The 25,657-nt window shown below is 42.2% G+C and overlaps 1 protein-coding gene across 1 annotated transcript; it reads right to left on the bottom strand.

The window, feature by feature from the left end:
- Positions 1 to 18,415: 18,415 nt before the first annotated feature.
- LOC132892199 (ribonuclease inhibitor-like) lies at positions 18,416 to 23,428 on the bottom strand. The gene is made up of 4 exons (XM_060930592.1): positions 23,268 to 23,428; positions 20,555 to 20,749; positions 19,912 to 20,085; positions 18,416 to 18,593 (listed from the first exon to the last, which is right to left on the bottom strand). Exons 1-4 carry the CDS (start codon positions 23,426 to 23,428, stop codon positions 18,416 to 18,418), a joined length of 708 nt encoding a protein of 235 aa, XP_060786575.1.
- Between the last annotated feature and the right edge of the window lie 2,229 nt (positions 23,429 to 25,657).

Below are 25,657 nucleotides of genomic sequence, written 5' to 3'. Positions count from 1 at the left end.
GTATTTCGAAGAAAGGGATTTTTTGTTTGTTTAACCAGTCTTCTGACACTTGCTGAATATAAATAAAGCTTGAGAGGAAGCCCTCGTGTTGATGTCTCCTCTATAGTCACCCAAGCAGGAAGGGAAGTTACTGAAAAGTAATACATTGCTGTCCTTAGCTGGGCAGCCCAGTAATAGAGTTTTAAATTGGGGAGCTGAATCCCACCTCTTTCATATGGTAAACATAATAGTTTTAATTGTAGCCTGGCCTTTTTACCATTCCAGATAAATTGATTCAGTATATTATTAATGTTAAGAAAAAAGATTTCGGGTAAAGGAAGCGGAAGTGATTTAAATAGATATAGAAACTTTGGTAAGACCAACATTTTAATTATGTTTATGCGACCAATCACAGATATAGGCATCCTGGTCCAGCGATTTAACATCTCCCTCACCCCGTCCACCAGGGGGTCATAATTTAAAGAAACTATTTGTTTCACATCAGGACCGATTTTAATCCCCAAATATGTAAAGCCTTCTTTAGTGGCTGTGAACGGTGTATCTATAATAGGTTGCAGTCTTTCATTTTCATTCAAAAACATTAATGCGGATTTGAAATTATTTATTTCATACCCTGATATGTTTCCAAATGTCTCCATCAAATTTAGTAATTGGGGAATACTATCTTTTAAGTTTGTTAAAAAAAGAATTATGTCATCCGCATATAAAGCTATGCGATGCTCATATCCTCCAATAGTTATACCCGTGATGTCTTTATGAGCTCTTATGGCTATGGCCAAGGGCTCAATAGCCAACACAAATAGCAAAGGCGATAATGGACACCCTTGTCTCGTTGATCGATGGAGAGCAAATGGCTTAGAGACATTATTATTGGTCAATATTTCAGCAGTTGGGCTTGTATACAAGAGCTTTATCCATCTCAGGAAATTTGCACCAATTCCAAACCGCGGAAGCACATTAAAAAGGAAACCCCACTCGATCCTATCAAAGGCTTGACGCGCATCTAAGGATAACACAGCTGTATCTCTAGAGTTGTGTTTTTCATACAATCTATTCAGAACACGCCGAATATTATGAAATCCATGTCTATTTTTGACAAAGCCATTTTGATCATTGTCAACAAAATGGGGTAGATAAAACTCCAGTCTTCTGGCCAAGGCCTTGCAAAGTATTTTAATGTCACACCCCATCAAACTAATAGGCCTGAAAGAGGAGCATTCATTTGGTGGTTTGTTTGGTTTCAGGATTAAAGTTATTATCGCAAGTCTCAAAGACGGAGGGAGTATTCCCTTTATATAGGATTCCTTATATATGTCCAATCATGGGACCAGAAGTTTCTCCCCAAATCTCTTGTAAAATTCAATTGGAAAGCCGTCCAGCCCTGGTGCTTTCCCACTCTGCATACTTTGGATGGCTTCTGCTAATTCCTTTGTTGTTAGACTACACTGGGCTCACGCTAGCCGCTCGCACGTCCGCAAATTGCGAAGTTTTATTCCAATTTGCGAAAAGAAAATCATCTGTATTCGCATTTTATGCGAAAGTCATTTAAAGTTTAAGCAAAATCCATCAAACAATTGTGATTTCTCAAGATAAACAGTACCTTTCAGGGCCTGAATTTGGGCGCAGAGTTGCGGGTATCGCGCATATTTTTTTTAATTCCCGCACCTTTAACGATTCTAATACGAGAGATTCCCGCACACATTACTGCATTGCCTGACAATGTCAATCTAATAATGGATCAGTGTGAATGCGCGACTACCTTCTGTTCTTAAGGTTACTTGAATTTAACCTTCCTTTTACTGACTGACCCCCCTCTCCCCCCATAGCCTACTCAGAAAAAACACAGCAGACACAGACAGTTCACACACACACAGATACAGCGCGCGCACTCTTCCTCTCTCGGACTTTAGCTGTAAAACACATGGACCGCTGGCTAAAACGTACAAGTGCATTGGTAGAAGTTTCCCCTGCCAAGAGGAAAACTCCTGAATCCGATGGTGGTAATAGCAGTGTGAGTGATACCGTTGAGAATACTGCTGAGAATACACAGGACGAGACAGCTAACATTAACGTCGACGTTGCAAAGGGGATTAGATCAGAGCATGGCTATAAGAAAAAAGTATTTACAAGGAAAAGCAAAGGACACTGATGCTGACAAAAGGGAGGACCACTAGGAGAAAGAGTAGGAAAGACTACATATGTACAAGAATCCTGCACTCAGCAAAGAAGTGTTGAGAACAATTTGATTTTTTTTTTAATTAAAGATGGCATATGACACAGGAGACAGGGCTATATGGTATAAGAGAATCCTGAAAAGTCAACAAAGACTGTTGTCATGTTAATGTTCTATATGTGGACTGAAACAAAGTTTGTAAATTGATTCAGTGTTAAGAACAGTTTGATAGTGTTTTCTTATTTTAATTGTAGACATTAAACAGAGGACAGGGATGATCAGATCAGACATGAGAATAGAAAAATGATATAAAAGTTGATAAAAAAAGATGATATAAAAATGTTATAAAAGGAAAAAGCAAAGGTCACTGATTAAAGAGATGGCCACTAAAAGAAGAGACAAATAACACAAAGATAGTTAAGAGAATCCTGAAAAGTCAGCAGACTGGTTTAAGTTAGATTTTAAGTTAGACTTGTTGTGTCAATAAATTCATTGAGTGCTATTAAGAACGGACTGATTTTTTTTCTTTTTTATAATTAAACAAAGCAGTGACACTTAAAGAATAGTGCATGAAGATGACGAAGAAGCAGCTGTGTAAAGCAACACTAAGGAGGTTGTAAAATTAGCTTAACTAAAAGGCACACAACCTTCCAAACTCTTCCTAGAGCCTTAGGCCCTGTCCACATGGCAACGGATTCAGGTGACTCCGATACAATTGCTTATCGTTTAGGCCTGGCGTCCACACGGCACCGGCGTTTTGGGTGCCCAAAACGCAATCTTTTTGAGAACGGGTTCCAGAGTGGAAAGATCTGGCAACGGTGCCGTTGTGAAGTCGTCTGGATGAGTAGAACGGATTTGTTTATGATGACGTCACGACCACACGACTGTGAGTGCTTCACGCCGGGTAGAAGTGTAACGAATATCACCAGGATATCACCAGGAAAAAGCCTTACAGAGCACTAGTGAGAGTGAAACACGAGCTTGGATATTATTATTATTATGTTCAGTGTTAGTTCACAATAGTAATGCAAGAAGCAGAATAGTGACAGTAATAGTGAAGCAAAAACATGCAATTGTACAAACACTGCAGCTCTACAGCAAAATATTCATTTATGAAATGATCTAATTCTTAACACCAGTAGTGCCAATGATCTTCTCATTGCGATGCGATGCGAGTTGTCAACAAATCCTATAACTTGGTTCATGAAACGCGCTTACAAAATATTTTCACTGTGAATATTTATTGTGTAATGGTGCAAAGTGAGAGAGAGAGAGAGAGAGAGAGAGAGAGACTCTGCCCTTAGGGCAGAGTCAATCCCGCCAGCAAAAATAGGGAAAAAAAGGAGCGATCTCACCTCTTCAGATGTGGGTTTAAGTCCGACAATACATTCCTCAAAAAGGGCGTAGAGGAGCAAATTAATCCATCAACGTGTAGCATTCAATTTATTCCGGACCATTAAAGACGCCGCCTTCCGCATAGAATCATACGTCATCCTCACCGCCATATTGGATAGGTCAAAGCGGAGAATAAAGATTCATGCGCTGCCTTTAACTGTACCAACAGGTTTACCGTCCAAACGAGATCACATGGGATTACCTTTCACAGGTGAGAAACAACAAATTAATCCATCAACGTGTAGCATTCAATTTATTCCGGACCATTAAAGACGCCGCCTTCCGCGTAGAATCATACGTCATCCTCGCCGCCATATTGGATAGGTCAAAGCGGAGAATAAAGATTAGCTGCGTTTAACTGTACCAACAGGTTTGCCGTCCAAACGAGATCACATGGGATTACCTTTCACAGGTGAGACTGGAAAAATACTTTTCATTGTATTTGGTCATTATAATGTAATTTTACAAACAGATTTTCCTGACTTTGTGGCTAATATGAAGTCTCGTGCATAATAGTTTATGCGCATGCGTCCTTACTTCTTCTATTGTTCTGGTGTGTCCGAAGGGACCGTCTTACAGCGCCCCTAGAGGTGTGGCATGTGTATTGCATCGTTTTCAGCAAGCGTTGCGTTGCCATATGGACCTGATATTTTACTGATCGTTGCCCATTTGGACGCAATATATTTTTAAATAACATCTCGTTGCCGTTGTCGTGTGGATGTAGCCTTACTCGCACTGCTAGAAAAAGGCTATTGGTGTTTGATGGCATAACAATCAGTCAGCAATGTCATGCTGTAAAGGATCTCTTTCATTTTGTGGTGGTTTTCTACCCTCCACCCGAAACTGAACAGTCCATATCTTAGACGGCTGGTGGGAATAATACTTGCATTTATCCACCCTTTGTCTGACAGTGCTATCCAAATTTGGAGATATCAAAATGAAAAGTCTACTAAAAAGGATCCCTCAAATGGTGACAAAAGGTTACATACTGTAGAGATCTTCAATCTGAGTAGTGGCAGAATGTAAGACCTAAGCTATTTAAGCCCACAAGTAGCGTTCCCCACAAACTGTATAAATCCCCCCCAAACTGTATAAATCCCCCCCATTTGAGTCACTGAGGGGGGGGAATTCCCCCCCATTCTGAAAAATGAAATTCAGGCCCTGCCTTTCGTGTCCATCTTCGATGTTTTGATTTATAACCAACGCCCCCGAGTTTCAAAGCTTCTTATTGGTTAACCGCAAATTATGTCTTCCAATAGCATCGGACCTTACATATAAAATGATCAATTTCCGAGTTGCGCTGATAATGTCGGCAATTCTCGCTCATTAGTGAACAAGATTATAGCGAGGTTTGTTTAAAATAAATTATCCGACTTTACGTATGACAAAAACTTATCTAAAAAGTGAGATAACATATTAGAATATTCTGTTAGCTTTCTCAGTTAGGGATAAAAACACAATATAACCATTCTAAAGACGTATTTTCTACATATCAACCCTGACAGAACTTTGGAAGAACTCACAGATGAACCAGGATATATCGACCAAGTGTACCTTTTTTTCAGAGCGTTTTGACGCACATGGTTCAAAGTTTTGACTGCAAGTGTTTCACTTGAGAAATTAATGGTGAATATCGTTATATTTGGGTTATGAGATTAATTTATAAGAAACAACCATTGATTTTAACTCCCTGAGCTCCCTTCATCCTACCCATAAAGACACCCCCTCCCTCTAAACACACACACATGGATCCCAATTATACACACACATACCCACACAGGCCAGTCAGCATACTATAGAGGGTGACTAAGGGCTAAAAGGTGCATCGATAGCAAAGAATGCAAAGCACATCACACCAGATATTAGATATAATTATAATGAAAAATATGGACTCCGTAAACCAGATTAAGCGGGTTAAATTAAACACACAATTTCATTACATATATACAGTTGATGAAATGATTCAAATAAGAGGATTCAAGAATAAATAAGCATGCTATGAACATAAATCAAGAACATGGAAAGACAAAGGCAGGAAACAAGCTTGCAAACACTATTGAAACCAACAAACTACAATAATTCATTTTTCAATATTATGTCAGTGCAAGAAACATTTAGAAGTATAACATATCTTGCTAAAAAAATTACTTTGCTAAAAAGAAAATTGTTCTTTTAGCATTTCTTGCTAAGCGAAATTGCAAATTGCTAAAGAAAAATTTGAGTCTTTAGCACTTTTCGCTAAAACAATTTGGGTCCTAGAGTGAGCACAGCTACAATCCAACTCCTTTCGCTCATTTTCTAACGGAGTCCAAAACCTCAATTGATCTAAAAAAGAATTTTGACGGTGTAAATCATCTAAACGCTCTGATGTATACAAGGCCTCATATGGCCCTTTTCCACTACCCTTTTTCAGCTCACTTCAGCCCGACACGGCTCGCGTTTCGACTACCAAAAAACAGCATGACTCGGCTCGCTTCAGCCCTGCTTAGCCCCTAAAACTCGCACCGTTTTGGAGTGGGGCTGAAGCGAGCCAAAGCGAGCCGAGTGAGGCTGGGGGCGTGAGCAGACACTCCCCTGTGCACTGATTGGTGAGGAGGAGTGTCCTCACATGCCCACACACGCCCCGCAAGCACGCTGGGATCTGTAAACACCGCAAACCCGGAAGAAGAAGAATTACGAATTACGAGAATTTCTGAAGCCTTATGCGCCTCGTCTCATCTATACGCTCTTGCCAGTATCTGTTGGCGTTGTCGGTGACAACAAGCCACAGCACCAAGACCAGCAACACTAACGACTCCATGTCCTCCATGTTTATTGTTTACTATCCGGGGCGTGAGACTACCGCTTAAAAGCTCACTGATGTCACTGTTTGTGCTGCTTAACGACATCACGTGACGTCCACCCACTTTCGCTAACTCCACCCAATGTGTCCACCCACTTCCAGCCAGCACGGTTCAGCGCGGTTGTAGTCGAAATGCAACTCCAACAGCCCCGCTCAGCTCGACTCAGCTCGACTCAGCACGGCACGGCTCAGCCGCGTTTGTAGTGGAAAAGCGGCAATAGAAATCCCTAAAAATGTTATTGATCTCCACTTGTTCTGAGGCCACATCGCCTGCAGGCGTCTTGACGCTGTTGATTGCTCTGTCCAGCTGCTTTTTTTAAAGTCGCCAAGCCAACAGTTTACCACATTTTTCTCCCTGATAATAATAAGACTGTTTAAGCCACATTACATTTTTTGCGACTTTTTCTATGGATAATTTGTTATATTTGGCTCTAATAATTTGTAAGTCCTTTGCTTTCTGTGGGCTGTAATTATTATATAATTCCTGTTCCAACAGTCTAATTTGATTTTCAATTGTCTCCATTTCCATACGTTGTTGGTTCGCTTTAGATTTTGTAAAGCTAATAATTTCCCCTCTGATATATGCTTTGAATGCCTCCCATCTAACGCAAGCGTCAGTCTGGTCGCGATTGATCCACACATCACATTCACATTATCTCTAGCCGCTTTATCCTTCTACAGGGTCGCAGGCAAGCTGGAGCCTATCCCAGCTGACTACGGGCGAAAGGCGGGGTACACCCTGGACAAGTCGCCAGGTCGGTCGCGATTGATTTCAAAGTAATTGTTAATGCGTTCTTCAGCAAATTTTATAAACTTTGCATCCTGCAGTAATTCAACAGGAAATCTCCATCTCTTAGGGATATGGATAAATGTATCTATTTGTAGGTTTAATGATACAGCTGCATGATCACTAATGACAATGCTATCATACCAGCATCCTTTAATTTTTGAAAGAAGTCCAAATGAGACCAAAAAATAGTCAATTCGAAAGTGGGTGCCATGTGTATTCGAATAACAGGAGTATTCAACTTCATCTGGGTGTAGTTCCGTCCATACTTCAAACAGATTCAAATCTTTACAAGACTGCAATAATATTTTCCTTGTTCATACATGAGTAGAGTCAAGATTAGTAGTGCAATCTTTTGTGGGTACTAAAGTACAATTAAAATCACCACCAATAATGTACATACCTTGCAAGGTGGACAGAGTGAGGAAAAAAATGTTGGATTATCATCATTCGGACCGTAGATGCATACCAAATTTATTCCACATGTGGATATGTTACCTTGAATAATGATATACCTGCCATATTGATCACAAATAACATTAGTGGCTTGGAACGGTAGAGATTTATGTATAAGTACACCCCTAGCATGATTACTATATGGAGCACACAAGACCTGACCTGGCCATCTCTTTTTTTAATCTATCAATTTCTGTTGCCCTTAAATGTATCTCCTGCAAGAAAACTATTTGGGACTTAAGTTGTTTAATTCTGTTTAAGACTTGCTTCAATTTAGTCATTTCTCTCAGCCCCCTAACATTCCAACTAGTAATTTTTATTTCAGACATATTAGTATTTTAGGGCGGTACGGTGGTGTAGTGGTTAGCGCTGTCGCCTCACAGCAAGAAGGTCCGGGTTCGAGCCCCGTGGCCGGCAAGGGCCTTTCTGTGTGGAGTTTGCATGTTCTCCCCGTGTCCGCGTGGGTTTCCTCCGGGTGCTCCGGTTTCCCCCACAGTCCAAAGACATGCAGGTTAGGTTAACTGGTGACTCTAAATTGACCGTAGGTGTGAATGTGAGTGTGAATGGTTGTCTGTGTCTATGTGTCAGCCCTGTGATGACCTGGCAACTTGTCCAGGGTGTACCCCGCCTTTCGCCTGTAGTCAGCTGGGATAGGCTCCAGCTTACCTGCGACCCTGTAGAACAGGATAAAGCGGCTAGAGATAATAAGATGAGATGAAATGAGATATTAGTATTTTAGTCTCATGAGCAAGATGCAGTTCTGTCCTGCCAATTAGACTAAATAAGTAAACAAAGACATGGCTGATAGGAGCCTTGATAGTGTGTAAAAAACAAAAAACAAAACAAAACCGAAAACAAACAACAACAAAAAACAAACCGCATACCATGCCAGATATCCCAACTTCCCGCCCCCACACTTCCCCAACTGAAGTGTTTTAAGACCGGAACACTGAACATTGTTCCCATCATTCCCATCTTTGCTAAATGAATGAGGAGCACTGATCCACATTTACATGAGGAGCAGTTAATTAGTCAACGTGTGTCTTTAAAGGGGAACAGAGGGCAATATATAGAGTAAATATAACAATAAAACACACATTAACGAACCTTATTCAAGACTTACAAAAGTTTTTTGTTCTAAGGTTGGAAAGTTATAGTGTTTTGAAAGTAGCTCGAGCAAACTATTTCCGCAGTTTGAACAGCCCGCCATGATATTAATTTTATCCAATCAGAATGCACGTTCATTTTCTCTGCGTAACACTCATGACATATGTATGTGCCCAGTTGTGTTGGCTCATTGAGGTTGGGAATAGCACGTGTGAATCAGAAAGTAGGATGAATTGTAAGTGATCGGCTACACAATGCCACAGTGTGTTGCTTTTGGGTGTAATAACAGGACCGATGGAAAACATAATCCTCCAGACGTGTCTTTTCACTCGTTTCCGCTGAAAAACACCAAGCGAGTTCGAGCTTTCTTCTCTTCTTTCGTCATCACCGGAGTCGAGAGTACCTCTCCTAGGTTCAAACTGGTACCCTTCTAAGCCATAGCCTGCTTGCAGTGTCTTGCGGGATCTCTTCGTATGATTCGACAGAGCTGTCGCTTTCACTTGATGCACCCAACGCCATGATTACACGCTTCTCTCCTAGTGCAGTGGGTAGGGCTGACGTCACGGTCTTTTAAAAATGGCGACTCTTGTGCCGTTTAACGTACCGACTATTATATTTACAATTACCAAGATATTTCGTTGTTTTCTAGTATATAAATTTGATAGAATACTTAAGAATACGTTACTTTGTCACATCAGCAACTGTATATATTATATTTGGTACCCCTTTAAGCTCATCACCAACCCTGCACAACGCTTACAACAATCAAAATTACAGTTTTTCCCCGGATGTTCAAAAAGGGACGGATTTGTCTATATTAGAAAAAAAAATTCAATAAATTGAAATTAAATTTACTCCTTTACCTACTCCCCCCTTTCCAGCAATCATTTTGCATAAATGAGCTTCAATAGCAAAGTAAGAAAAAAGAAGAAAAAGAAACTTTGTCTTTGTCACAATGAGACTAACAACTTTAAGCTCAAAAAAAAGAGAAGAAAGAAAAAAAACGGGGGGGGGCTCAAGAAGACCATACCCGCTTCACACTCCGTATGGATTATTCATTAAACAATTTACAATAAACTAATACCTTCATTAGTAAACCAAAAAAAAAAGTGCTGGGTCATTTATAACATTCATATTGCCAGTCCCGTTAGTCCGTCTCACTGTTACTGTACTTCTTACTGGTGTTACCTGTCATCAGAGGCTGACTATGAAGGAAAGAGTTAATCTTTAGGCTGAATTTCACGGTGAAATTCCTCTGCTTCACGCGGTGAAGAGAAGAGGAACACCTTCCCATCATGAACCACTCTCATCTTGCAGGGATTTAACTGGAATCCTCGAAATTTCCCCATCTCATTGTACAACTTTCTGACCGTGTTGAATTCCCGACGTTTCCGCATCATTTCTGCTGAAAAGTTCTGTACCAGAGTGATCTTAGTTCCATCGTGTAGAATATTTTTCTGTAATGAAAAACGATAAACAGTCTCTCTATCCTGACATTTCCAGACGCGTATAAGGACGGCTCTGTGCTGGTTAGGCTTTGCCGGTGCCAAGGTGCGATGCACCCACTCCAACACTGGGGTCTGTTCCGCAGTGAGCTCCAGCCACTTCAGTAACATTTATCGGATAAAATCCAGCAAAGGTCGCGTACCTTCGGCGCCCTCCTTGAGACGAAACAAACACAGATTCTTCCTCCTGCCTTGGTTCTCCAAGTCGTCGGTCTTCATCTCCAAATATGACAGCCTTTTTACAGTTGAAGTCAATTCCACCCGCACACTCTCAAGTTCCTCCTCAGCCGCCATCACCCGGTCCTCCACTTCTCCAATGCGTTTAGTGTGCTCCGATACATCTTGTTTAACTTCAGTCACTTTGCCTTCTAATGCAGTTATCGCATTGGTTACCTCTCCGAGGTGGGTATTAATGCCGTTCAGTTTTAGTCCAAACTCGGAGCGGAGCGACTTTAGCTCTCTTAGCACATCCGCTATGTCAGCCATGTCACTAGCATCTGCTTGCTCGGGTGACGGGGCCATTTTCTTGTTTTGAGCGGTCGGTTTTCGAGCTCTGGTAAAAATGTCACATTCCTTAGTCGCGTGAGATGTCGACATATTTAACTCTGAGTGGAGAATCTGAATTCCAAGCCACTGTCTGGGGAATAAACGGATTTTTGTGCAGGGTTGATCAGAGCCTCACTTCTATGCTGCCATCTTCGTCGGGTCACGTCGTGTGGCACTGCTATTACTTACTTAGATTACTATTATGATTATTATTATTTGCACATATTCTTACTACTTTTTTTCTGGTATTTATGAACTTCACACTATGAAGCACTTGTGTCCTGGGCAAGACATTAAACTGCAGCCCCCTGCTGCCTTGTAGGATTTGCTATCAGAGGCAAAGGCTAGGAGAAGGTGACTCCGAAACCAAACCCACCTGCTGCCTTGTAGGTTTTGCGTTCCACGCAAAGGCTAGGCAAGTGAGCCCCAAATGAAAAATCACCGGAGTGGGGCCCTGTCAGGCAACCTGACGATGCAAGCATCCTCATCTTGGCAGATCCTGCGACGAAGTTGGAACCAATCGTATCGGCTCTCGCCTTTCCATTAGACCACCCCAACAATGTGGAGAGGGGGACTGGGTGCTTGGGTGACACCTTGTCCTCCATATGCTACACCCAGGCTTTGTGCTCTGGAGAGGACACTCCAACACCGCTTGCTTCAAGTGGTGGAAACAACACGGGAAGCAACAGTTACCGGTCATAAGACTCATGCTTGTTTGGTTAAGACGTGGGCGTTAGGGGTTGCTTCTGTCGGTGGGAGAGGCCATCGTAGTCTCACTGGGCAGCTATCGCTCACCTCAAGCTGGGCAGCCCCCAGCCACTAGGGTGCTGCCCCGCCACAGTCCACTAACTGAGCTAACTCCAAGTGTGGGCAGTTTAGGGTCAAACTGAAAAGCAGATCGATAAACCCTACACCACGAGCTACTAGAAGAAAATGTCTTGCCCTAAAGTCGGGCACCTGGAATGTCAGGACGATGATGCCTGGCTTCACAGACAACCTACAAGATGTAGACGATGCTCGGAAGACAGCCATGATTGACTCCGAACTGAACAGACTGCAAATGGACATTGTTGCTCTTCAGGAGACAAGACTTCCAGAATGAGGATCCATCCGAGAAAAGAACTACACATTCTTTTGGCAAGGAAAACCCACCAGCACCAGAAGAGAGCATGGTGTTGGATTTGCTGTTCGTAATGCACTACTGAATGCTGTGGTTCTACCAACAGAAGACACGTGCTCCGAAAGGATTGCCAATCTGCAGCTCCAGACTTCTGTAGGACCAGTAAGACTGATTAGTGCTTATGCGCCCACACTGACATCATCCCAAGAAGCCAAAGACATGTTCTATGACAACTTGAGTTCTGCCATCAGTCAAGTCTCCAACACAGAGCTCTTGTTCATCCTCAGTGATTTCAATGCCAGAGTAGGAGCAGATTACAACTCCTGGTCTACCTGCCTGGGACACTTTGGCATCAGTAAGATCAATGAGAATGGTCAACACCTGTTAGAGCTCTGCTGTCACCACAGTCTGTGCATCACCAACACCTTCTTCAACTGCAAGCCTCAGCACAAGGTGTCATGGTGCCACCCCAGGTCCAAGCACTGGCACCAGCTCAACATAGTCCTCACCAAACGTTCAGATCTGTCAACCAGTAGGATCACCTGAAGCTACCAGAGTGCCAAGTGTGACAGAGACCATTCTCTAGTCTGCAGTAAAGTGAAGCTCCAAGTCAAGAGGATCCACTGCTCAAAGAAGACTGGGAGACCATGTATTGATGTCTGCAAAACTTGTATACAGGAGAGAGTCACTGAATTTAGAATGGCAGTGCAGGGCTTTCTCATGGAACTTCCAACCACAAGTGCAAAAGAGCGATGGGAGCACTTCAGAGACAACATCCATGCATCCGCAACATCCTGCTTTGGAAAAAAAAAACAAGGAAATCAGCAGACTGGTTTGAAGCACATTCTCAAACCATGATACCCATCATTGATGAGAGAAACAGAGTGCTAGCGACCCACAGAGCATCTCCTAGTGACCAAACCAAAAAAGTAGTGCACCTTGCCAGCAGTAAAGTCCAGGCAACAGCCCACCGTTGTGCCAATGACTATTGGATGGAGCTACGGTATGCAGAAAGATCCAAACAGCAGCAGACACTTGCAACATCAGAGGCAGGTATGAAGGTATCGAGCTGGCTGTTGGCCCTGTCCAGAAGATGTCTGCTCTCCTGAAATCCATAGCTGGAGACATCATAGAAGACCGAGAACTCCAAATGAAGCGCTGGGTAGAGCACTACTCCGAGCTCTATGCTAGAGAAAACCAAGTCTCAGAAACAGCACTCAACACCATTGAACAACTGCCTGTTCTAGAGGAACTTGAAGAACCAACAGAAGGAGAACTACTCAAGGCCCTGAAATTGCTTGCCTCTGGTAAGGCAACAGGAAGAGACGGCATTCCAGCCGAAATCTTGAAATGCTGCCAGGAAGATGTGCCGGAATTGCTCCATATTCTTCACTTATGCTGGAGAGTAGGTCAAGTGCCACAAGACATGAGGGATGCTAACATTGTGACGCTCTATAAGAACAAAGGCAACTTTTCTGACTGCAATAATTACCGCAGTATCTTCCTCCTCAGTACAGTGGGAAAGCTGTTTGCCAGAGTCACCTTACAAAGGCTCATGGTCCTTGCTGAGCAAGTCTACCCTGAGTCACAATGTGGGTTCAGAGCAAAATGATCCACCATTGACATGATCTTCTCTGTACACCAGCTGCAGGAGAAGTGGCGTGAACAACAGCGTCCGCTGTACCTGGCCTTCATTGACCTGACAAAAGCATTTGACCTTGTCAACAGGGAAGGACTGTTCAAGATCCTCACAAAGATTGGATGCCCCCCAAACTCCTCAGTGTCATCGAATCCTTCCATTCAAATATGAAAGGCACAGTGGTCTTTGATGGCTCTGTCTCAGAAGCATTCAAGATTTGTAGTGGTGTCAAGCAGGGATGCGTGCTCACTCCCACGCTATTTGGCATGTTCTCTGTACTCCTGGAGTACGCTTTTGGCTCTGCCACAGAGGGCATCTCTCTCAGAAGAAGAAGTGATGGAAACCTGTTCAGCCTCTCAAGACTTCGTGCAAAGACTAAGGTCCGGACTAAATGCCTACGGAGCTTCCTGTTTGCTGATGCTGCTGCCATCAGTGCTCATTCAGCTGAAGGGCTACCATGTCTGATGACTCGCTTCAGTGATGCCTGCAACCACTTTGGCCTCACCATAAGCTTGAAAAAGACACAAATCATTGCTTAGGGTGCCAAGGGAATCCCTGAAATCAAGATTGGTGAGCATACTCTGGATGTAGTCAACACCTACACATACCTTGGCTCAACAATAGCAGACACCCTCTCTCTGGACTCTGACCTGGGGAATTGCATTGGGAAAGCTGCCACAGCGATGTCCAAGCTGTCCTCCAGGGTATGGACCAACAACAAACTAAACCTGAAAACCAAGATCCATGTCTACCGAGCATGCATCATCAGCACTCTCCTATATGGCAGTGAGTCTTGGACATTGAAAGCCCACCAGGAAAGGAAACTGCACACCTTCCACGTGCGCTGGCTCAGTCGCATCCTAGGCATCACCTGGAGAGACCGCGTCACAAACACTGCTGTGCTACAATGCACCGGTATGTCCAGTATGTACAGCCTGCTAAAACAGCGAAGGATGTGGTGGCTAGGGCACGTGGAACACATGGAGGATGGCAGAATACCGAAGGACCTGCTGTATGGTGAACTAGCAACAGGCAAGCGTCCCACTGGAAGACCACACCTGAGATATAAGAATGTGTGCAAGCAGGATTTGAAAGCCCTAAACATCGATGCAAGTGCCTGGAAGCAACTAGTGCAAGACAGAGAGAGGTAGAGGAAAGAGGTGGGGAAGAGCCTTGCAGTGCTTGAAGAAACCATTGCCAACAAACACGAAGAGAAACTGCAGTACAGGAAATTACCACCACCAACACAGACTGCTACAGCTTTTATCTGCATGAGCTGCCAGCGGGACTGTCACTCAAGGATGGGACTACATAGTCACAACCGCCACTGCTCAAGGACGCCATCTCTGAGCACAATTCCATAATCTCCCGAGACTGAAGGATACCTACTACTATGAAGCATTTTGAGCATTTTAAATGTATGAAAGGTTACAGAAATAAATTTATCCTTCTTATTCTAATTATTATTATTAAATTTATGATTTACTGTGAACTGTGGCAATTTTTAGAAGAGCCTGTGGGACTGAATTATATGGGACTTATGTGCTTGTGGAACTGGACTGAAAAATCTTATTGATTCTTATTAAGGAATAGAATTTGTTCCACAGTGTTGGGGCTAAGACGATTTAAAAATAAATAAATAAATAAATAAATAGAAGTTCACCCACCTTTGAAAAAACCCTTCTCAGGGACCAGATGAGGCTGGAGTCCACAAACATCTCAAAGCAAGGGGATAGAAATGTGGGGATTCATCCTTCTGTTCTGCCCAGAACTGCAAAGGGTCCTCTGATCTAGAAATGTTGGGCTTTTAAATATCTCTTGAGAATTAAAACCTACTGTAAATATTGAAGATGTAATGGGATTGACGGGTCCATAGAAAAACCCATCAGAACACTAAATATGAGACGTTTTACCTGATTAGTTGATCCAGTTGTAAAATGTTGGCATGCAGGTGAATATCTTCTTTTTGCTGCTGGCTCCATCTTAAGGCTCTGACAAATAACATCATGACTTTACTCTGGTCTAACATTACAGACTCTACAATAGATTTAAATACAGTACAGATTTAATTTCCTGGAACTATTAAAAATTTTGGAAGATTATATTTAGCCTGAAATGTGTGCAAGAATATTTTATCAATTTATTGAAGCCAAAGAGCAGTTTTAATTTTGATTTAACTTCCCACACATAGAACCCATTTTCATGAAAAATGTCATTAGATATCATCCAGGTGACATTATTTATAGGAATAATTATCTTGAGCTTGAAATGGTGGGTTTATGATTTCCATCACTGTAACAAAATGTGAACCACAGCCTTATCAGGCCCACTAATGACTAAAGGGTAGTGATGTATTGAATGAATGAATGAATGAATGAATATCTTTGATTTAATAAACTAACTCAAAGCCCCTCAATCAATGTGCAATGTGTTTTACCTTGATTTATTTATTTTTATTTAAGAGATTTGTGCCCACTCCTGTTCATCCTGTTTAAATTCCTATAAAGGGCTTTAAATACCAAACTGTCAGGAACTGGCAAACATGACAAATCTCAGTGCTGTATGTGAAGGACATCCTGAGAATAACCCTCCCTCTTTCACTCATAATGCACACACACTTTTTTCTGTCTCTCCAATAAACCAGACTTCACTTCCAGCAAGTCACCGATAAGGCAAATTGATCTTTGTTCAAAAGTCATAAAATCATAAAATAAACGCTGATAAAGTTTATCAAGTTTAATAAACTCAAAGGAACATTGGCACAATTACAAGCAAGGTGATTCCATCTATGTCCCAAATGATATCTAAACATAATGACAATATTCTCTGATCTTTGTCTTTCATTTTACCTTAAGATCATTATGCAATTTGTATTTAATCCTCAGCACAAGGGGAAAGAAAAAACATGCACTTCATTTTCACTAAAATGTGATAATCAAAATGTATCGGACTGATATGATTATGCAATATATTGTACTTAGTATAGTCTGAAGTAAAAGAGATGGCAATAATCCCATGTCGGATATGATCGGCTGATACCAGCAAAAACTCAGGATCAGAGCTCAGAGAAAATAAAGAACAGATTGGGTCTGATCCTGTCACAAAAATCTCAACTACAGTCACAGAGCACATTATTAGGAATACTAATTCATGCTGTTCGTAACAAATTCTGACCCCGCCATCTGTGAGCTTCAGCAGAAATCAAGGTTCATCAGACCAGGCTACGTTTTTTCACTCTTCACCTGTCCAGTTGTGATGATCCTGTGCTCACTGCAGCCTCAGCTTTCTGTTCTTGGTTGACAGAAGTGGAACCCGACGTGGTCATCCACCTCAGTGTTCAGTGTGTTGTGCATTTTGAGATGCTTTTCTGTTCACCACAATTGTACAGAGTGGTTATCGGAGTTACTGCAGCCTTTCTGTCAGCTCAAACCAGTCTGGCTGTTCTCTGGTGAACCCTCTCATCAACAAGGCGTTTCCATCTAGGTGTTCCTAAGAAAGTGCTCAGTGAGTAAATTAAATACCAACCAAAGGACAAAGTGATAAATGTGCCTTGTAGTGAGTCTCCTCGGGGCTTCCTCAGACTAACTCCCCACATGCCGATCCTGTTAGGTGAGAATCCCACCAATGTCCTGAAACTGTTCCTGTCCATTTCAGCTCCCTCTTCCACTGACTGGGTTCAGCTCGAGTCCCTGTGCTTTTTCACCTGCTCTTTCAGGGTTTAAGGGACTGAGGTCCAGGCAGTTTCATGCAGATCACAAGTTGTTCCACATTCAATGCAGAATTGTGTGCAATCTGATTCACTGTGCACCATGAACACACACTGACCACGTCTCCGAGTCACTTTCATTTGTTAGAACTAAATGACTGCCGTGTTTATGAATGTGTTGTCTGTTCCCCAACATGGAAATGCAGGAACACCGGAGTCTTCATCACACACACAGATGTTCATCAAAACCTGAAAATAAAAGAAAAACATCTGGATTAATCCCCACACACTGGACTGTGGTATCTCATGACCAACAGCATGTAATCATCTCTGCTCCAAGAGAAATATTATTATCTCCTGTTTATAATTTAATTCAACATTTATTCAGTCTTATATAATATCTGTGTTCTAACACTGAGCTCCAACAAACGAGAACTTCCACAAGATCTAAGAGGAAAGTGAGCAGACGTTTCCCATCACATCACTGCTCTTACCCAATCACAGGCTTTGGAGCTTTTTAAACAGTAACTCACACTGCGGTGGGTTTGATCTCTTGTTCTACATGTAGATTTAAGTGCAGACTTTAAGAAGAAGCCGAGGTGAATTTTACAGGAACGACAGAAGACATGGTGTGGAGGTGGAGAGCAGGAAGGAGTGTCAGAGTGAGTAAAGTGGCTCCTTAAATCACATATTTGTGGCAGTGTGGCATTAAAGATGATCATTTTACTGGAGTTTTGAGGAGAGTTGAGAAGAAAGTGTGCTGCTGATCAGAAACAGGGAAAAGCCGAGATCATCTTATTCAGACAAAAGCAGCAGGATGAAGTCAGAGACAGCAGGGTGTCACAAGGAGACGAGGTGTTCATTTACAATCACTCTCATGCACTCAGACGGGACATTTTGGAGACTCTGACTGACTCCATCTTCTGCTTTCAGATTAAATTTAAATCAATTTTACTGAACAACAAACAGCATTAAAGACAACTGGGAGGAAAAAGTCGGATTAAACAGAACAGTGAAAATTTCTAAAACTGGTTTCATTTCATGGCCTGGTCATGTGACATTTACTGAAATTAAAGAAAAACGATGATGAGGTTAAATTATGCTTTTTCTTTCCAACATTCACCTAAAAAGGTTATTACTTACAAGAGTTCCTGTAGTTTGTAATGTTCATCATCCTTAAGAGCAGAGAGAAACTTCTTTCCTGAGTCTCCTATTTTATTCCCATACAGACTCCGTACTCTCAGGTGTGAGGGGTTTGATCTCAGAGCTGAAGCGAGAGCAGCACAGCCTTCATCTGAGACACCACAACGCCACAACCTGCAGAGACACAAGGACACACTTCACTGCCTCAGTTTATGAACATCAAGATTTGCTTTGATGTTTTTGCTTTGCTTTCTAATGAGCTCTTGGAGAAGTCGTTCGCTCAGAGGTTCACACACTTTTTAAACCCCAGAGTGTGAATGTTTAAATGATTTTTCAGGATTGACAAGAACAAGTGTGACTGTTTTCTTTAGACAGAATGTGTTTGTCTAGTATTCTGACTCGGATGAAGATTAGACCATGTTTTATTATAAAAGAAAACCAGGTAATGTCTTCAAAAACTTTTTTGCAAACACAAGTAGTGAAATAATTTTCTTTAAAAATTCCCTGTTATTTATGAAGAAACATTTTGTGGGTCTTAAAATTGGTGAATTTTTCCAAGTATGTGAAAGAATTTTGATTTCAGAAGAGAAAATGTCTATTCTTCATTACAGTTCTCTCTCTTTCTCATGCTGAGATGTTTTTTTTCTTCTGTATAAAACATACCCACCCACACTCCATTCACCTCAAAATGATGTGTTAAATCCTGTTGTGGGCGGCACGGTGGTGTAGTGGTTAGCGCTGTCGCCTCACAGCAAGAAGGTCCTGGGTTCGAGCCCCGGGGCTGGCGAGGGTCTTTCTGTGTGGAGTTTGCATGTTGTCCGCGAGGGTTTCCTCCGGGTGCTCCGGTTTCCCCCATAGTCCAAAGACATGCAGGTTAGGTTAACTGGTGACTCTCAATTGACCGTAGGTGTAAATGGTTGTCTGTGTCTATGTGTCAGCCCTGTGATGACCTGGCGACTTGTACAGGGTGTACCCCACCTTTCGCCCGTAGTCAGCGGGGATAGGCTCCAGCTTGCCTGTGACCCTGTAGAACAGGATAAAGTGGCTACAGATGATGAAATGAGTCACTTTATATATTTAATTTTTTACCGCTTCAGTTCTATGGCATTAACGTCTCATTTTAGTTTTTAAACTCTATATTCCTGAGATCATTTCCACCATGTCACTGCTGCTTTTAAACCCTGCAGCTCACACAGAGGGCAGTTAGTTTGTGTCTCAGGTGCAGTTTGTGTGATTAGTTACAGTGCTGTAGTAAATTTCACAGTGATTTCAGACACATCGCAGTCGGATCAAGTCCCGTTTTGTGCTGCAGCTTCTCACATACATCCATCTGACCCAAAGACTCTGACAAATCATCAGTGTGCAGTGAACAGAAACAATCTTCCTCCTCAGGACACTGATGATGAACCTAAAACCTCTGCTTCAGTCTCACTATTAGAGAATGTGTCTTACTGAGGAGCAGGTCATGTGACTCTCAGAGAGATGATCTTACCCCAGTGTCTCCAGTTTACAGTGAGGATTCTCCAGTACAGCACAGAGACGCTTCACTCCTGAGTCTCCCAGATTATTATTAGTCAGATCCAGGTCTCTCAGGTGTGAAGGGTTTGATCTCAGAGCTGAACTCAGAGCAGCACAGCCTTCATCTGAGACACCACAACCCCACAACCTGCAGAGACACAATGACACACACTTCATCAAAAGATTTTCATCTTGGTGTAATAGTGGTTGTGAAGATGATGATGTCTTATGTTGGACCATCTCTATTCTCTTCACCAATCACAAGATATTATTAATAATGACTCAAACATTACCACTGTTACTGACATTAAGTTTACTCGAGGTGCAAATGATTCAGCAAAAAGTCAATAATGTAAAGGTTTAAGTGAAGAGTCAGGTTTTGTAGAATTTATCTCTGCTTGACTGGATTTTTAATGCTCACATATTTAACTGTAAAGACATTTTAATTATTTCTTGAAAGTAAAAGTGATTCTGAGGAGAAATTATCACTTCATGACTAATATATTTGCTCTGCATGTTTTACTTTTACAGAAATTTTTAATTGATAAACAACACTGTATACAACTATTAACTGCTGCTTTAGTGAGTTATTGTGACTCTCAGAGAGATGATCTTACCTCAGTGTCTCCACTTTACAGTGAGGATTCTCCAGTCCAGCACAGAGACGCTTCACTCCTGAGTCTTCTAGTTTATTCCCAGACAGCGCCAGTGTCTTCACAGTCAGATGCAGTTCTCTCAGACTGGAGGTTTCTGAGTTGAGCACTGAGACCAGAGCTTCAGTGCTGCTCCCTTCAATTATATCACAACTGATCCTGAAGGAAATAAAATAATACATAATAAACTCACACAAATGATCAAACAGGTCCTCAAATCTTTCACTGCACCATTTCATTTTCATAAATGACAAAAATACAAACTCCGAGTCGACAATACACTGAAATACAGTAATTCACAGTTAGAGCTGTTCGGATTTTAGTTTTCTGCTGCACACGTCATCACTGGCACATGGGATATGAGTACATAATACATCTTTTTAAGACACAAAACACACATTGTTTTACCTAACAATGACTAGCAATATTGCAAAGATGAATTATAAAACTAAAAACATAATAAAACAGGCGTCTGTACTGCAGTACTGTCTCATCATTCAGTCTGCCGTTGCATTTAGGAGGAAATTAAACAACCTGTCCTCCTCATCTACATCAGCTTCCTGTGCAGCCTCTGCAAATTGTGGGCACCGTTCATGCTGTCCCAACATCCACCATAGGTGGACTGCCCTCTCAGCATTAAACGCATCATCCGGGCCCTGTAGAGCAGGGGTTCTCAACCTTTTCTGCTTTAAGGCCCACTTATTCATACTTGTACTGAGTCGGGGCCCATTAAAAAAGATCCCCAATTATTTTGGCTCATCTATTCTATTAGAATCTAATAATCTACTATAAAGTGTATTCATGGGATGCAACATCACTCCCTCTTACAGATGGGAATTTAAATAAATGCAATAAAAACACGTTTTTAGATTGGAGGTATTGTATTTAAAGCTGTATGGATGCAGGTCATTCTCAGTCAGAAGGGATTAATGATCCAAAAGTGGAGTCTGATCCATTCACACAAGAAATTATTGCCATGTTTGAGTTCAGCAAACAAGCAGGTTATTAAAACCAAGAAGTCGGCTCAAAAGAAGTGGATATAGAACTCACTCTGAAGGATTTTTCCAATGAAAGAAAACTTTACCACCTAAACGACATCTCATCTCATTATCTCTAGCCGCTTTATCCTGTTCTACAGGGTCGCAGGCAAGCTGGAGCCTATCCCAGCTGACTACGGGCGAAAGGCGGGGTACACCCTGGACAAGTCACCAGGTCATCACAGAGCTGACACATAGACACAGACAACCATTCACACTCACATTCACACCTACGGTCAATTTAGAGTCACCAGTTAACCTAACCTGCATGTCTTTGGACTGTGGGGGAAACCGGAGCACCCGGAGGAAACCCACGCGGACACGGGGAGAACATGCAAACTCCACACAGAAAGGCCCTCGCCAGTCACGGGGCTCGAACCCAGGACCTTCTTGCTGTGAGGCGACAGCGCTAACCACTACACCACCGTGCCGCCACCTAAATGACATTAGTAGAATAAATTTTGATCATATTGTAGCCGTAACTAAATACAAAGACAATAGTTATGCATACTGTTAATTAACTTCATCTAAAGATAATCAACAGATTTTAAGCTTTTTTTTTAAGATTGTGTAGATTTTAGTCTTTTGTATTTGTAATTATTTGTATTTGTACATGCACGACCCCACCAGCTCTGCTGATCAACTTATTGTGTTTAAATAAAGTTATTCATTCATTACGAGCTGGAAAATTATCCATCCGTTGAGTTCCCTGACATCTCAAACTACCTGGTGCTGCAGACATCGTTCTACACAGACACACAGATTAAAACCTGGAAGAACAACTTTTTATATGTGTCTGGGTTAAAGATCTGGGGATCAGGACACTACAAAATAAATCTTGTTTCATTGTTGCCCAGGTAAGGAGGAGTTTCTGGGCTTTTTGTCCGTGTCTTTGTGATGGTTCCCTGATCATCTCTTCCAGCAGGCATCACAGATCCATAGAATTACCCACAAATCTCCCTGTGTGCACGCACGCATGCTCTGTGTGTGCGCATACGTGCACTCTGTGTGTGTGTGTGTGTGTCTGGATCTGATCAATAACCTTGGACCTCCCAAGCTCCTCAGTGACAGACTCACATTCCTCACTACCTGCAGAGCAAGTGCGCTCTCTGTCTGTGTGTGTGTGTGTGTGTGTGTGTACGCACGCGTGCTCTGTGTGTATTCGGCAGGGTGGGGTGTTTAAAAAAAAAAAGTCCTTTTGTCAATTCAGTTGTGTTTCTATCAGCATTTCTACAGGATTTGTATCAAATTATACACACTTTATTCTACAGGTTCTACAAGCGAGTGACTGCATTCAGTAGGTTGTTTCCGAGTCATTAGATTCTGTAAATGCATTGTGGCAACAATACAACACCTTGATATTAAAAAAAAAAAAAACCAATTAAACTTGAACCTTTAAAGAGTACTTTTGAATACTTCAGTATTTTTAAAAGCAAATCCTCCAGTACTGTAACTCAAGTAAAAATTAGACTGAACAACTTTCCCTTGTATTGGAGTAACATTTGACCAGGAGGATCTTTACTTTCACTCGAGTAATGGAGTTGTGGATTTTGTCCCAAAGTGCATATTTGTCCAAGTGCTTTCAGTTTCTCTCTTTCTAACAGTGGAACAGTAGAACAGTTATATTCAGCTTTACTTACACTGCTTTTCTGGATGCTGCAATCACAGGCATCACCTTCACAAGAACCCACCCTGTTATCTTCTCTGGACTGATATATTTACTCAGGTCAAACTTGTGGACAGATGAGGGGTTTTCCTTGTTAAAGTACAAAGGAAGACGCATAGACTCATCACTCTTCATGGAGACACAGCTGGGTTCTGGTGAGTCTGATCTCTTCATCTGGAGTTTACTGTACAACATTATAGAGGAGGCATGAGACAAAATTTCATTTTCTCAAATATCACAATACAAAATACTGGGAGAGACAAATTTGCTGCTCATATGTATTGTGATATTTCTATTTAATATTCTTTTTGTGCTCTACCTCTGACACTACCAGCACAGTGGTGTAGTGGTTAGCACTGTTGCCTCACAACAAGAAGGTTCTGGGTTTAAGCCCAGCCACTGGCGGGGGCCTTTCTGTGTGGAGTTCACATGTTCTCCCCGTGTCTGTGTGGGGTTGCTCCGGTTTCCCCCACAGTCCAAAGACATGCAGTTAGGTTAACATGGGGTGGCCTTGGGCTGAAATGCCCTTGAGCAAGGTACCTAATCCCTGACTGCTCCCCAGGCGCTGTAGTGTGGCTGCCCACTGCTCTGGGTGTGTGTGCACATGTGTTCACTGCTTCAGATGGGTTAAATGCAGAGGATGAATTTCACTGTGCTTGAAGTGTGCATGTGACAAATAAAGGTTTCTTCTTTTTCTGTTCTTACACACTAGGTGGCAGCACCAGAGGTTATAGCCCACAGAGCACAGAGTTATAGAGTGGAAACCTAACTGTCTCAGGGCCCATCCACACGAGTACGTTTTTGTCGAATCCGCATAAGTACTTTATCATTTCGGCCTCACGTCCAGACGGATCCGGCTTTTTCGAGGTGTGAAACCGGTATTTTTTGAAAACGGGTCCCAGAGTGGGAAAATCCTAAAACGCCGGATAGCCTGGAGTCGTCTGGACGGCGAATGCGGATTTTTTCAGAAACGATGACGTATAAGCCCCGCCTCTCTAACCTTTAACCTCAGCCGCCGCCGCTAGATGCGTCATAACAACAGCAATGGCGGACTACAGGCTTGTGCTCGTACTGCAGAAACAACTCAGTCTATTAGGACTGCTACAACAAAACCTTCTGCTTTTATATTACTGCGAGGAGCAACAAAAGAACATGGAGAACAACATTGTTTGTAAACAGCGTGTGACCTTTATACGCATGCTCCATGGCTTCTCTTCCGGTTTTAGCGTATTGGTGTGGCGGCGTCACAGCGCCACATACAGGTCTGGCATATGTACTACAGCGTTTTGGGTCGTTTCCAGTGAATCCGTGTGGACGCAGATATTTCTGGAAACGACGCCGTGTTTACGGAGATTTTTTTCAAAACGACAGCGTATTGGGTGAGGCCGCGTACTTGTGTAGACGGGCCCTCAAAGCACGCTGACTGAACAGTCCAGAAAGTGAAGCTCATCAGAAAGGAAGTGTGATGGCACATGGGTCAAACTCCAGGCCCACAGCCTCGTTTCATTCGGCCCACGTGAACTTTGAAACAATAAAACTGAAACAGCCTGTAAAACATGACTGCTTAAAGGAGAACTGAAGGCAAATTCATTATCAAAATTCTATTTCTCATTTTATTAAATATAGGAATGCATTTTTGATCGCTATTTTGTCACTGCTATAGCAAGTTATGAGTGTCTGAAATATGCTCTGTAATATATCGGTCCATATGTCAAAGCAATGGCCGTAAACGAGATTCATTGAGACCTGTGCGAGACATCGTAGGACGGAAGTAAAACATACAGCGGAAATCAAAGTGACCAACCCTGTGTCCAAAATCGCTTAATTGTTCACTACTCCCCTATAGAGGGAATTACTACTACAAAATTGCATCCCCACTATATAGTGCCCTATGGAGGGAGCGATTTTGGACACAGGGCAACATCTGCCAACGTTGTCAAAAGACACGCGTGCCCTCTTTCGAATGCTGATGTAATCAAGCTGGAAGTTTTGTTTGTTTTGATAGCAATCAGGAAAGTTTGAAAAAAGTAGGCAGTAATTGTCATTTAAACTCGTTTTTGTGCAATATTTCATTTGGAAAACAGTTCTCAAAATGGCGGCACTGACATCTGGCTGACACTTCACGTTTCGAAGTCTTGCACAAGTCTCATGAAGATCGAGCGGATAAGCGACGCCTGCCGTGGACCAAACGGCTAAAATTCAACATGGCTAAAAACCGAATAGGCCGATAAGTATAATATTTAATTGCAGTTAGTTGCCAATACGAGTCACGATATAAGGAAGAGAAAGATACACTATATAAGAGAAAAAACTGAAATACTCTCCCTAAAAATAATTATATTAGTAAAAGAGCCGTTCAAAAAA

Source organism: Neoarius graeffei, chromosome 9 (genome assembly GCF_027579695.1).
Source record: "Neoarius graeffei isolate fNeoGra1 chromosome 9, fNeoGra1.pri, whole genome shotgun sequence".
Taxonomy (NCBI): domain Eukaryota; kingdom Metazoa; phylum Chordata; class Actinopteri; order Siluriformes; family Ariidae; genus Neoarius; species Neoarius graeffei.
Note: the sequence above shows the minus strand (reverse complement) of the source record. Positions and strands in the feature narration are given on the sequence as shown.

Coding starts and splice junctions, on each gene's coding strand:
- LOC132892199 (XM_060930592.1), bottom strand. CDS start 23,428: ATGAAGAGTGATGAGTCTATGCGTCTTCCTTTGTACTTTAACAAGGAA. Junction 20,086..20,554: donor TGTAAAGTGGAGACACTGAG/GTAAGATCATCT, acceptor GTGTCTCTGCAG/GTTGTGGGGTTGTGGTGTCT. Junction 18,594..19,911: donor TGTAAACTGGAGACACTGGG/GTAAGATCATCT, acceptor GTGTCTCTGCAG/GTTGTGGCGTTGTGGTGTCT.